Genomic DNA, 12,892 nt, shown 5'->3' with positions numbered 1-12,892 from the left:
AATTTATCGAATATTTTAGCATTATCAATGTTTTACGGTCAGTCACTCTTGTTTGAACCTCGTTGAGTGTAACACGTGTTGATTTGAGCGCCATCTCGTGTCGAGTGGATAAAAATTAAGGTATGTTTTAATTTATCAATATATTGTAATGTTTTCGAAACACTTAATTTATTATTTTAAAATCATATAAAATAATTTAATAAATTTTAAATAATTAAATCCTATTTAAATTTGCAAAGGTGGATTATTGCATTAAAACTCGTTCCATATATATACAATTATTTATTTAAATAAAATTTTATTACGACTTAAGAGACTGAATATGTTTATAAAAACTATATTTTTTTAATTTATCTAATACGATACAGATAAAGGAAAATGTGGACATCAGATGATTAATAATATCGATAACATTACTAAACTGATAATGTAAAAAAATCCGCATTGTAAACAATTACACAAAATTAGGCCAAAAGTACAAAGACTTGACCTTTATAATACTAAATTTTTCAAAAAAATGCATTATAGCGAAGGTTTTAATATATTATTCAAATAATTACGCTGAAATTCATTAACCTTTATGTTTAAACAAAACATTAAAATAAATAGCTTATGTCGTAAAGTAACTTCACCAGAAAATGACGGTTAAAATATAACGCGGGGAAATAACCATATGTTTTTATTATATTACATAAATTTTAAAAATATATTTCTCGGTTTAATTATGAAATCTTAGCATAAAAAGTTTTTTCCTTATATCAGTTTCGTCCTTCTTAGAAGTCAAGAAAAAATTATTTGTAAATTTTTTTGTATGTCATGACGCAACTGTTTGCTAGGCTGAGGTTAAATTGTCAACGTTAACATTTGTCATTAACTTGTTAAATATAGGCTTAATCTACATGATTCACATCTTCGTATCTCAAGGTTATATGACCTTAGTATTTAGACGTTTATGACAGGTCAAAGGATTTCATAAGTATCGTTATTCCCGTGCATACGTTAAAAAAATACTTTTCTTATTTCTATTTGCGCCTTTGATAGCTAATCTTATAGCCTATCGCAAATAAACATCATTAGTAATTAGGATTTTTTAGAATTAATTGAATGAATTTTGTAATTGTTTTTTATTTTTACTTTAATTTATCTTAATTTAATTATTTTTTAATGTATAAGCTTCATATAATCAGAGGGTTGTATGCGCCTATAATTGGGGTAGCACTTGGCTTGTGATTGTGTTACATGCACAAACAAAATAGTCAGTGATACATAATCAGTGACTATTTTGTTTGTGCAATAAATAAATAAGTACAAAACGGATATCCAAATAAATTTTTCAAATATCTTCGCCTACGCCAGAATAGCAGGCACTAAAAACTAATCCTTTAAAAAAGTTTTATTAGTCCACAGTATGAAGACAGATGATTCTTTTAGTGTATAAATCGAAAAGAAAGTCTACTTATTAAGTCTTCCTGTGAAACATCATCATTTTTCACAACATTGACAACATAATTTTTCAGTGGTTGTCTGAAAACTGTATCTTACAGATGCGTAAGATACCCCTCGGGCGTAGTATATTGTCAAAACATGTAGTATTTAATGTGAAACCCAATTTAATTTTTTTTAATATATTACGACTACTTGTTATCCGACTGAAATTATTAGCTAAGAAAGTTCTTATCAAATTTCATAAATCGTTGATAACTTTTTAATAGTTCGATGCGTTTATCTAATGTGAACTATAACCGCAATAATTGTAATTATAATATGGTAATTAAATTAGAATTTTAACTAATGCATATTTAATTATATACCCGCGTAATAGGCGGAATACATTGTTGCTTCATTGATTATATTATATTTTTATGTATTCAAAAACGTTATGACATAACTGTTCAGTATACACTTACAAATGTTTCGTTTATTGGGAAACACCATCTTTATACAACGATTTCGCATTTTGGTCAGGATTCGTTAAATTCATTAACACTTCGTTGCAACCTTAGGCAATGTAAGAAAAAGTTTTGTTGTCCTTTTAAATTTACATCCTTGAATTTTGGTAGTGAAAGTACGTAGGTTTACTATTAAAACTGCTTCAGCACAATAACAATTTAAACTCTCCATTGTTTGTAAAATGAATAAGCCGCTGACTTTAGCATCAATACAATAATCACCGTATTTACCATGAAGAGTATTCAGAGGAGTTTGCATTAACGCCAGCTGAGCTTCATCATCGGATGTCAAGGCAGAATATTTATTTTCGGTATCACTACGAAGTCTATCTTCACTATCACGCACCGCTATATGGCACCAGCTGCTCACTGAAGTAGTTTCAATTCATTTTAGGGCACTTTAACAAAGAGAGTAGCAATTCTTAAAAGCCCGGCAACACACTTGCGAGCCTTGTAGGAATGTGTGTCCATGGACGGCGGTATCTGTTAACATTAAATGAGCCTGCCTATATTAAAAAAAAGTAAATTTGTGTGTTGATACTATATAATACGTTCGCATCTGTTTTTATTTGCTTTGCCCTGCTTGTAACATGCAGTGGTTAAATAAATAATAACGAAAATTTCTTCTCTGAGCCATATTTTTAAATAAAATTTATCGGATATAAAAACGACGTTATTTAATTTCTTGCAGTCTCTTATAAATAGGTAATAAACAAATGATAGACGTTAACCATATTTTTAAATAATTCATGTGCACTTTTTACTTTTTGTTTTTTTTATGTATCCTATATCAGTTTAGTTTATTTTTATTTCTTTTTGTTTCTGTTAAGTATGTTTTTTCCTTCTTATTGTAATTGTTATAATATGTATTTTTGCACTTCTTGTATACCTTATCTAATTTACTCACAGTGTTTTTTTCCTTTACCCACAGTGGTTGTCTGGAAGAAATCGCTCTAAAGCGATAAGGCCGCCATTGCCGCCGCTTGCTTTTCATTAAATTATGTTTAATATATTTTATGTAATGCAACGAAGTGTTAATAAATAAATAAATGTAATAACTTAAGACTTAGGTTTCATTTTATATGAAACAATATTGAATATTAAACGTCTGCTATTGTCGGTAATGCAACAATCCGGCGTTGCTTCCAATCAATAATTGCCTGTCGTAATGTATTGCTAAAATGTAAAACGGGTGTACAGGATGGATTTCAATTTTGATATTAAGTGCTGAAACAGAATAGTATTGAAAAGCCTTTGATATTTTACTAAAATTAGCTATTATGATTAACACAAACTTGTGTATCTTTTTGGTCTATTCTACTATAGACCACGGATTTTTTTCTATCTTATATTTCCTAGTAGCTGGAGGAGGCTTTTTGCCGAGAAGAGGTTGCGTTCAATGGTACAGAATGAAGTTAGGATATTATTATAACAAGATGCATGCAACAAGCTAAGATGTATATTCTACTTTTGTAATGATTGGAAATTATCGTCTTGCTTAAAAGACAGTTGTGCCAAAAATAAAATCATAAAGTCATTTGTACATACGCGATGCGGCTACATTGGTATTTTGTTTTAAAATATTCATTGCTTAGCCTGTTCTTTCATTCGCACGTATATTATGTATTCAAAATTATTAACATTTTAGGAACCTCTTTAAATAGTCTTCCTTCAATGCCATTTTCTCTTAAACAACTATCAAGTAATATTCTGAAGATAATATTATGAAGGAATACAATTGTTTTTGATTGAAAACGATACATTCTAATCGAAAATAACAATATGAATATTAATATATAAATACAATTAAAAAAAATACCTGTGCTGACACAGGTATTTTTCCCCAGCTCTTCCATAACAAACATAATTATAAATTCCTTAAAATATATACATACATATATAATACAGTATTATGTAAGATATCATTGACCTTGAAAAGTTCACAGGGCTTTTGTTTCATGTAAATATCTTATCATAATGCAATATGCTATGTCACTGCCCTCGATGCATTGATATACAGAGCGTAATAGACCGGAATTACTGGACTTTGTAAATTCTTTACATCAATCATTTAGTCTGGTAAATTGAGAAATAAAACAACCAATACTAGAGACGATTTAAAAAATTACCGAGAGTTTTTCAAATAAATCAGAAATATCATAAAAAATCACACCTTATAGTAAAAAAAATCAGTGGCGCCGCAACCTCTTTTAGGTCAGGGCCTCAGATTTCTGAATCTGTGTCATGATAATTTTTCAATAAAAAAAGGAACTAGTTAGTTTTTTTAATATTTTTTAAAGTGGACCAAACGAGTTACTAATGGAAAGGATCACCAGGCATTAGGCGTAAGGTGACCCTTAGTCCACTGGTTAAATGACCTGAAAATACCAGCTGGCAAAAATGGGCATCTTTGGAGGAGTCCTTTACGCAAACTGGGGTTCCTGTTAATTCATAAATAAATAATATTTATTAGTAACATAATCTAAGCTAACGTACTAACAAAATCAAGTTTTTTAAGTTACTGTTATATTATAACAACTACCAACAAACAGGAAATAAAAAGGCTTATCATTATTATTAATAGGCAAGTAGGTGAACAGCCTGCTCTGCCGGCAGCTGTTTCTGCGATGTCTTAGACCCAAAAAGTCGATGTCACGATGTTTTCGTTCACCGTTGGAGCGAATGTTAAATGCTCATATAGTAAACAAGTCCATTGGTGCACAACCGGGGATCGAACCTACGCCCTCAGGAATGAGTGTCGCACGCTGAACCCACTAGGGCAACACTGTTCAACAATAAACACTTACAATTCAATTTAGGGATTTATTTATTTAACACGCATCATTACATTTAGCAACATTTAGCATTTAGAATAAGCTACTAACAATAAAACAAAGTAATCATATTTTCATTTATTTTTTGATATAGGTAAGATTTTATTATCATACAATTTTTGTATTTCAGACAAAATGACGCCCTCAGTCCGTGAGTTCTACAGGGACAAATCGATTTTGATAACTGGAGCTACAGGATTTGTTGGAAAGGTTTGTCAAAAAATTTGAAATAACGTCGAGATAAAGTTATATTGAAGTCAATAAAACCCTTTTAATATATGTATTAAAATAAATGTAATTTGTTTTATTTCACTTTACTGGATATGCAGTAAAGTGAAATAAAACAAATTACATGTATCTAAGGGCGTTTTCAAAAACTAAAATAGCTCAAATTAAGATTTATAAATAAACTGTTAATTTATTTATTTAATATTTCACAAATTAATTGCTTATTTAGATTATTTAAACAAAATTTAAAGTTTCCTTTAACCTAACTTTAACCTACAAAGTAATGATTAAAATAAAAATTAATCATTATTAAAAAGAAAATCAAAACAAAGTTTAAAAGTTTGGTCCCTGTGGCAGTGTACCTCAACTGTAAATAATCATATCTTACCCAAAATAACAATTATCATATTCCGAAATCTCAAAGTTCAAGTTAATTTAACAAGAAAACATTTAAAATAAAAACACTTTTTTAACTGATTGAAGTTATGTATTATAATTATTTAAGCAGAATTTTAATTTTTTCCGACGTTTCGCGTGCTTTACAGCGTGCATAATAAAAGACAATACTTAGAAAACATTTTTCACAATCTCACATGCGGCAATAAATTTCGGTACGTATTTTATCGCTGTATGCGAGATTCTTCGTATTTTTATCAAATAACCTCAAGATTATACAGTAAATAAAGTTTCTGTAATAGTGAAAATATTTATTTCCAGGTTCTAGTGGAAAAACTGCTCCGCGACTGTCCAGATCTAAAAGTAATATATATTCTTTTGAGGCAGAAGAAAGGAGTACCAGGGGAGGAGAGACTAAAGGAGTTATGTAGTAATAAGGTAACCCGACAAAACCTCTGGGATTTTTCTTAACATTTTCAATACAGATATTTATATAGTTAAAGTTTTCCTTCACCGTATAAATCACCGTAAAAATGAAGTGTTTCTGCATTTAATGCATAAAAACAAATTTATTCACTAATTTTACTATCATAGTTATACTAACAGCGAGAATATTTAAAAGTTATATTATATTTTCAAATATATTGTATCTTTGAAAATATAATATCTTTAAAAAAAATTCTAGGTTTTTGAATTACTCCAAAACAAGAATCCATCAATCTTCAACAAGCTAAAATTCATTTCTGGTGACATTTTGGAGGAAGAACTGGGCCTCTCAAACGATGACAGGCAAGAGTTGCAGAGGAACTGTCAAATTATATTTCACAGTGCGGCCTGTGTTCGGTAAGAAAAATATAAGATAGTTTAGTTATATTATATTATATTATATTATATTATATTATATTATATTATATTATATTATATTATATTATATTATATTATATTATATTATATTATATTATATTATATTATATTATATTATATTATATTATATTATATTATATTATATTATATTATATTATATTATATTATATTATATTATATTATATTATATTATATTTTCATGTTAAGTTAAAAAACCATATCTTATATCCATCCCTATTTGTATAATTTTCATTATGTATTCGGCCATATCAACCGGGCATTTAAATTATTTATACAAATAAAATATAAAAGGAAGTTTTTCCCACTATTTAATAAAAAAGAGAGACGTCATCTAATCGTTCTATGATATAAAATGTAATTCATTGTTACTCATATTTTAAATTAAGGTCACATGATAAATCGTAGGTATTTTTTAATATTATATAATATTGAAATATGAATTAATATTCCGTATATTTTGTAGATTTGATCAGAAACTGAAAGATGCGGTACATATGAACACCACGGGAACATTGCGAGTGTTAAATTTAGCTGAAACCATGGATAATTTGGAAGTGAGTAAACATATTGTCTGGGAGTGAGTCTGTCATTTTGGATTCATCAGTTTGATTGACAGTTTAATCTCGACTATTTAGGATTGAATTTCGCTTCAGGCTGACGATTTATGTCTACATACATATATACATTTTCAAATTCATATTAGATTTGTTATAAAAATCTACTACCCCAGAATCAGCTATTATTTAGGTTATTGAAACGTATCGAAATTATTATTAAACAAAGTTACGTAATTATTCGAACGCAATGTAGTTTAGTTTTTAATTTATTAATTTTATAATTATACTTTATAGGCTTTCGTTCACCTGTCTACTGCCTACTGCCGTTGTGACCTGGATGAATTGGACGAACGACTTTATCCAGCTGTTCATAAACCTCGGAAAATCATGGATATAGTGGAATGGATGGATGACGAAACCCTTAAACATATAGAGCCGAAGTAAGTTATTTTGGAACACAAACATCATTTATTTATTTGCTTTTTATCTGTAGTTATTTTAATAAGAAGCAATAATTAGTACTTTAGGTACTAGTAATTGACTATTGTCTATTAACATTATGCTTAATATTATCTGTCTACATTTGTGGCACTGTGATCGCACGAGGCGAAATTTTACACAAATATGACTATTATTTATTAAATATATTTTACATTTATTATTATTACGAGTACAGCATCTAGCGCTAATTTGTTTAAAAAATACTCTTACAAAAATTATGCTCCTTTTTGTATGTGTATTTTTTATGAGATAAAATTTACATAATAAAAGGATATATTCTTATTATCTGTTTTTATAGAGATAAGTAAAATTGTAGTATTGTTATACTAGTCGGTTAGTTATTACCATTTCATAAAGTGTTGAGAAAATTGTCGTTTGTAAAAGAAACAATTTTGAATCAGACTACAAGTTCAGTACAAGACCTTCAATAATTGAATTCATTTGGCGCGTTAGGGAAAATTTTACGATACGAACACCGTCAGAGAAAACCGACACCCTGAAGTTACCTATAGTCAACATTTTAGTTTTTTTCTACTGTAAGTGTTGTTTTTTCTACACACGAAGAATAAGGCAAAAATATTTTTATCTTGTTACGTCAAAGAAGTATAACTTCTAACGCGTGTACATAAGTACACAGACGGTTTATTTTAATGAGGCGCTTATGAAGCCTCTTCCATTGACGTCGAGCTTGAAGCGGAAATACCCCGAGACCTAACCCCACTAAAAATATCTCAACCCTTGCATTGTATGTGAAACAGATAAGCTTTATACGTACAAGTCATTCTAAGCGCTGAGTCTATCAGTCACTTTATCTTAGCCGAAAATATTAGTTAGCACATTGAGTGCTACCCAAATTACTGCAATTTACCGAATCGGAACCGAAGCAGACAATTAACAATCATAACACACAAGTCTAACAGGTTTTTGTTAAGTAATTATTAATAGTACATTATTTTTAATGGTTATTCTATTTATTGTGGTTAGATTTTGAACAAAAATATCATTAGTGTACTTTTAACGGGTTTCGTTATAACTATTTAAACCTCTGCTGAATTCATGATAAACTATTCTACTATTGCAACGCACTTGCCTGTTGGCAATGTGAGTGTCCATGGGCGGCGGTATTACTTAACATCACTTAAGCCAGTTTATCTCCTATTACATAAAAAAATATAAAACACATTTTACGCAAACGTTAATTTATAATCTTTTGAGAAACTATTGTTAAAAAATACTTTGTAACCATTATAACCGGCGAACGTAACATAATATATATATTTTTTTTTAGAATAATAGAATCTGAGCCAAACACTTATTCCTACACGAAAGCAATTACAGAAGACCTGGTTGCGGAGTACGGCAGCAAATTTCCGATAGCGATTGGGCGGCCATCTATCGGTAAGGGTTTCACTATTTAGTTCAGCTATGTGTTACTAGGTGGCGTTTAATTAAGGTTATCTAAGATTTATTACCAAAGAAATAAAAGCAAACTACACACATTTAATTATTGCTTAAATGCATGTTATGGGTAGCCCTAGTAATACTAAGTACTAGTGGTTCTGCGGTGTCAAATTGTGATTTTAAACCGTGAGACTTTAGCATAAGTTTCATAGAATTTACATAAAATATAAGTAGATATATAAGAAACATAAGATAAATAAAAATAAGATGGTATTAATTTTAATTAGATAAGTAAGCGTTTGGAGATGGGCTAATGTAAAAAGTTATATTTGTAGGAAATAAAAAGGCTTTTTTTTATATAAGAAACAAAATGTTGCTGCCATACTTTGTAATTAAATTATAAGTTTAATTTAATTAAAATGTTTATTTCAAGACAAATAGCTGGCGACATAATAGTATATTTATGTCGCCTATCTTATTTAGAAATAAACTAGATGTTTTCTATTGCTTTACAGCAGTTGTAATCAGTGAGAGAGATGAATGAACTTTTTGATTTTAATTTTTTAGTTACATCAGCGTGGAAGGAGCCGTTCCCAGGATGGGTGGACAACCTGAATGGTCCTACTGGGCTTCTCATAGGTAGTGGTAAAGGTAGGTTCTACAAATTAAGAATACAGAAAGAGGCTCTAAAATTCCCGATGGCATATTCATATTTCGTGAATAATTCCATTTATTATGCCTATGTTCTGCCTTTCAAACATCAATGTGTGTGTGGTTCATCTATGTCTTATTGCAGGTGTTATTCGAACTATGCACTGCGAACCGTCATATACCGCCGATGCTATACCAGTCGACGTGGTCGCAAACGGCTGTATACTTATTGCTTATGCCACAGCGCTTGACAAGTTAGTATCTACATTGAAAATAGCTGTCAAATTTCTTATTCTTAAATTAGTTTAATGCATTAAACAATTTGACGGAAAGAGACGAAAGAACTTTGTTAAAAGAATGTCTTTTGTTTTTGTTTTAATTTACCTTACTTTAAGCGTTATCAAGGCAACTTACATGACATTATCATTCATTTATAGAGCAAAGGAGGCCCAATTCTTCAATATCACGTTGTCAGATGTTCAAAAAATGACTTGGAAGGAGGTGATTGAGACTGGTAAGTTAAATTTTTATGCGCACATAGACAGAAGGTCATTGCTACACAGCCAGTAAGTGATACGATGACGAATGACAGTCGCACGTAGAAACCACTAGACCAACACCCCAGTGGACGTATATGTAACTATGTATATATAAGAAGGCCCAACAGCCCCTATAGTACAGATACCGGCAGATCTTCTTGAGTATGGAAGTGGGGGAAAGTTTGCGCATCGTATCGCAGCGCGGGACACAAACGTCAACTGATTCACCAATCACGCGATCGACACCCCCTCATAACACTTGTTCAAGATGTTTGCCGGTATCTGTATTTGAACCGGTTTGTGAGATTTTTTATTTCTTTTTAAGTATGATCAAAACCAAATTCTTTCCAGGCGAGAAGTGGGTAAACACGTACCCGTTCCTCATAGCTTTGTGGTACCCTGGAGGTACAATCAAGTCGTATTGGTTCACCCATCAATTGGCCGTCATCTTTTTCCACATCCTACCCGCGTACATATGTGATGGACTTCTCTTTTTACTTGGAAAGAAAACTTTGTAAGTACCTACACTGATGACAGGATAAAGACGTTTAATTATATCAATTTACAGTCAAAATCTGTACTACTCATATTTGGTAGTTTTAACAGCCAGGAACGTTGTTTCTAAATACCTAATACAATAGAATTCAGCCTTTGATTTGGGTCAATATAACCGGTATGTTGTTCTAAACGATGTCGTCGTAAGCGGTTTTGACTGTAGTTGGTTTTTGGAAGCACTGATAGGTACACTGCATCTCTAATTGAATACGCTTTATTATAATTGCATCAACAACAGTTTTTAACACCAAACCACCTTTTAAGTAAGCAACTAGTTTAAGATTAGTTTAGCTCTTATAATTACTATTTATTTATTTTTAAAAATACAGAAATTTATGTGACAAATTTATCCGTCAACCGAAGCGTCGATATAGAAATTAGATGCTTCAAGTTCGTCTCTGACATAAATTATATAAAAAATAAACATAGATCAAAATATGAATATGATTATTAATATTGATTATTATTATATGAACCTCAAAAATATATATATATATATATATATATATTAAATGCTTATTTAGCTCAATCATAACTTTACATAAACGGAAGAGAAGAACTGGCAATCAAATCTCCGCCACTCTTTTTATTCGTCAAGTTTTTTGTTTTACACAATGTTTGTGAGCTGCAACCATTACACCATGTTCCACATGACATCTTAAGTAAATAATAATAAAATAAAAACAAAGACTTGTCCTCTATCAGCAACACATGGTGAGATAGTAGCATGCACATATATTCTCGCGGGAAAAACACGCAAATACATAGTCGAAATAACTAACATCACCGCATACACGAATTCAAGTCCGACCAGTCACCACGTCCATGGACCATAACGCAATACTCCCTCGCAATATTTTTTATAGAAAGACAACCCGACGATATTAGACAATTACCAAAGTTTTAGTTATAAATACAAGCTTGTGGAATTTAATACTTCTTCATGTATAGAACCTTAAATATAATAAGTTCTTACACTGAAAATATGAATAGAATAAGTTCTTACACTAAAAATACTCAATCTCTCTACTTCGCATTTTAGGATTACATTTTCTTAATTAAACTTTGTGTTGTATTTTTAGTATGGTAAACGTTCAGAAGCGTATAAGCCACGGCCTTGGTGTTCTTCAATACTACACAACGAAGCAGTGGTGCTTCAAAAACACTCGTTTCCTCTCGCTCATGAACCGTGTGAGTGAGGAAGAGAGAGAGATATTCTATATAGATGTCAGTAAGTTGGACACACAGGAGTATTTAAAGGACTACGTGCTTGGAGCCAGGCATTTTGTGTGCAAAGAGGATCCTAGCACTCTGCCAAGAGCTAGAAAACTGCATACTATGTACGTATACATTAAGGATCTAAGATTAGTTTTTACATAGTTTGTAAAAAAAAATTAACTTTTTTCTTCAATGCATTGATACATAATAATATCTCAAAGAAAGATTATAAAAGAACTAGAAACATCAAACAGACAACATTATTCCATTTATAATATAATTTTTCTCTTCGACGAAAAAATAGAATACGTGGATAATATTATCCATCAAGGCATGCGTATGAAAGATTACATGGACACACTAGCGTTTCATTTAGTAATATGCCATAATCTTTCAACACCAACTGAAAAAAATACTCTTAATCATTTTAATATAAATACAATTTCCTTTATTCCAGCCGATACGTGGTGGACATCATAACGAAACTCCTCTTGGTGGGACTATTCTGCTATTTTCTTTACTCTTACTCGGACCTGTTCGCATCTCTTATCTCCTACGTAAACTCTTCTCTGAGAGCTGTTTTATCATAGATCAAAGTTCGTTCGATTATGTTTCTTAATAAGTATAAATATATGAATATTTTATGTATAAAAATTCTTAGAAATCTTAGCCTCGCATACAAAATATTAAATAATATAATTTTTATGAAACATATCCATACTTATTTATGGGGAATGTATGCTTTTATAAAAGTTCAGGTCATTTACCTCTTAAATGTCACGAACTTATATCTGACCCATCAGCTGTTTTTTATGTAGCACGCACAAATCAACTTGGCACCTGATTTGGCGATAATGACACTTGGTGAGGTGCCTAGTTAACTTCTGCGTGTAGTAATGACTACGTCCGCGTCAACTTCGTTTTTTACCGTAATTGACTAAAAATTGGCTCTTTTAAAAGGATACCTGGTTGTCTACGGGTACCTAATAGATTTATCTTTAATGTTTTTTGGCTGTTAGCGAATACTTTAACTAGATCAATATTAAATTAATTCCTAGTTTTTGTCGCACGGTCACACCGTTATACCACTATATTAACCATTTTAAAATAAACTATTTTATTAAGGTATAAATGGGTATTTCTTGTAAATATTTATTAAAAAAATATTTTTAATTCTA

The 12,892-nt window shown here is 30.5% G+C and overlaps 1 protein-coding gene across 1 annotated transcript; it reads left to right on the top strand.

The window, feature by feature from the left end:
• On the top strand, positions 1-12,652 carry LOC110997873 (putative fatty acyl-CoA reductase CG5065). The gene is made up of 13 exons (XM_022266267.2): positions 1-120; positions 4,914-4,993; positions 5,729-5,845; positions 6,093-6,250; positions 6,756-6,846; positions 7,144-7,289; positions 8,639-8,748; positions 9,319-9,402; positions 9,548-9,656; positions 9,840-9,916; positions 10,293-10,455; positions 11,579-11,836; positions 12,172-12,652. Exons 2-13 carry the CDS (start codon positions 4,919-4,921, stop codon positions 12,302-12,304), a joined length of 1,521 nt encoding a protein of 506 aa, XP_022121959.2. The 5' UTR covers positions 1-120; positions 4,914-4,918; the 3' UTR covers positions 12,305-12,652.
• Positions 12,653-12,892: the final 240 nt, after the last annotated feature.

The sequence above is a fragment of the Pieris rapae genome, chromosome 15, assembly GCF_905147795.1.
Source record: "Pieris rapae chromosome 15, ilPieRapa1.1, whole genome shotgun sequence".
In the NCBI taxonomy this organism is placed as follows: Eukaryota; Metazoa; Arthropoda; class Insecta; order Lepidoptera; family Pieridae; genus Pieris; species Pieris rapae.
The sequence above is the reverse complement of the archived record's forward strand: the minus strand, read 5'-3'. Positions and strand labels throughout refer to the sequence as shown.

Excerpts from the sequence above, each read along its gene's own strand:
- LOC110997873 (XM_022266267.2), top strand. The coding sequence starts at position 4,919 with ATGACGCCCTCAGTCCGTGAGTTCTACAGGGACAAATCGATTTTGATA. Across the intron at positions 4,994-5,728 it reads CTACAGGATTTGTTGGAAAG|GTTCTAGTGGAAAAACTGCT; the intron begins GTTTGTCAAAAA and ends ATTTATTTCCAG. Across the intron at positions 9,657-9,839 it reads TATGCCACAGCGCTTGACAA|AGCAAAGGAGGCCCAATTCT; the intron begins GTTAGTATCTAC and ends ATTCATTTATAG.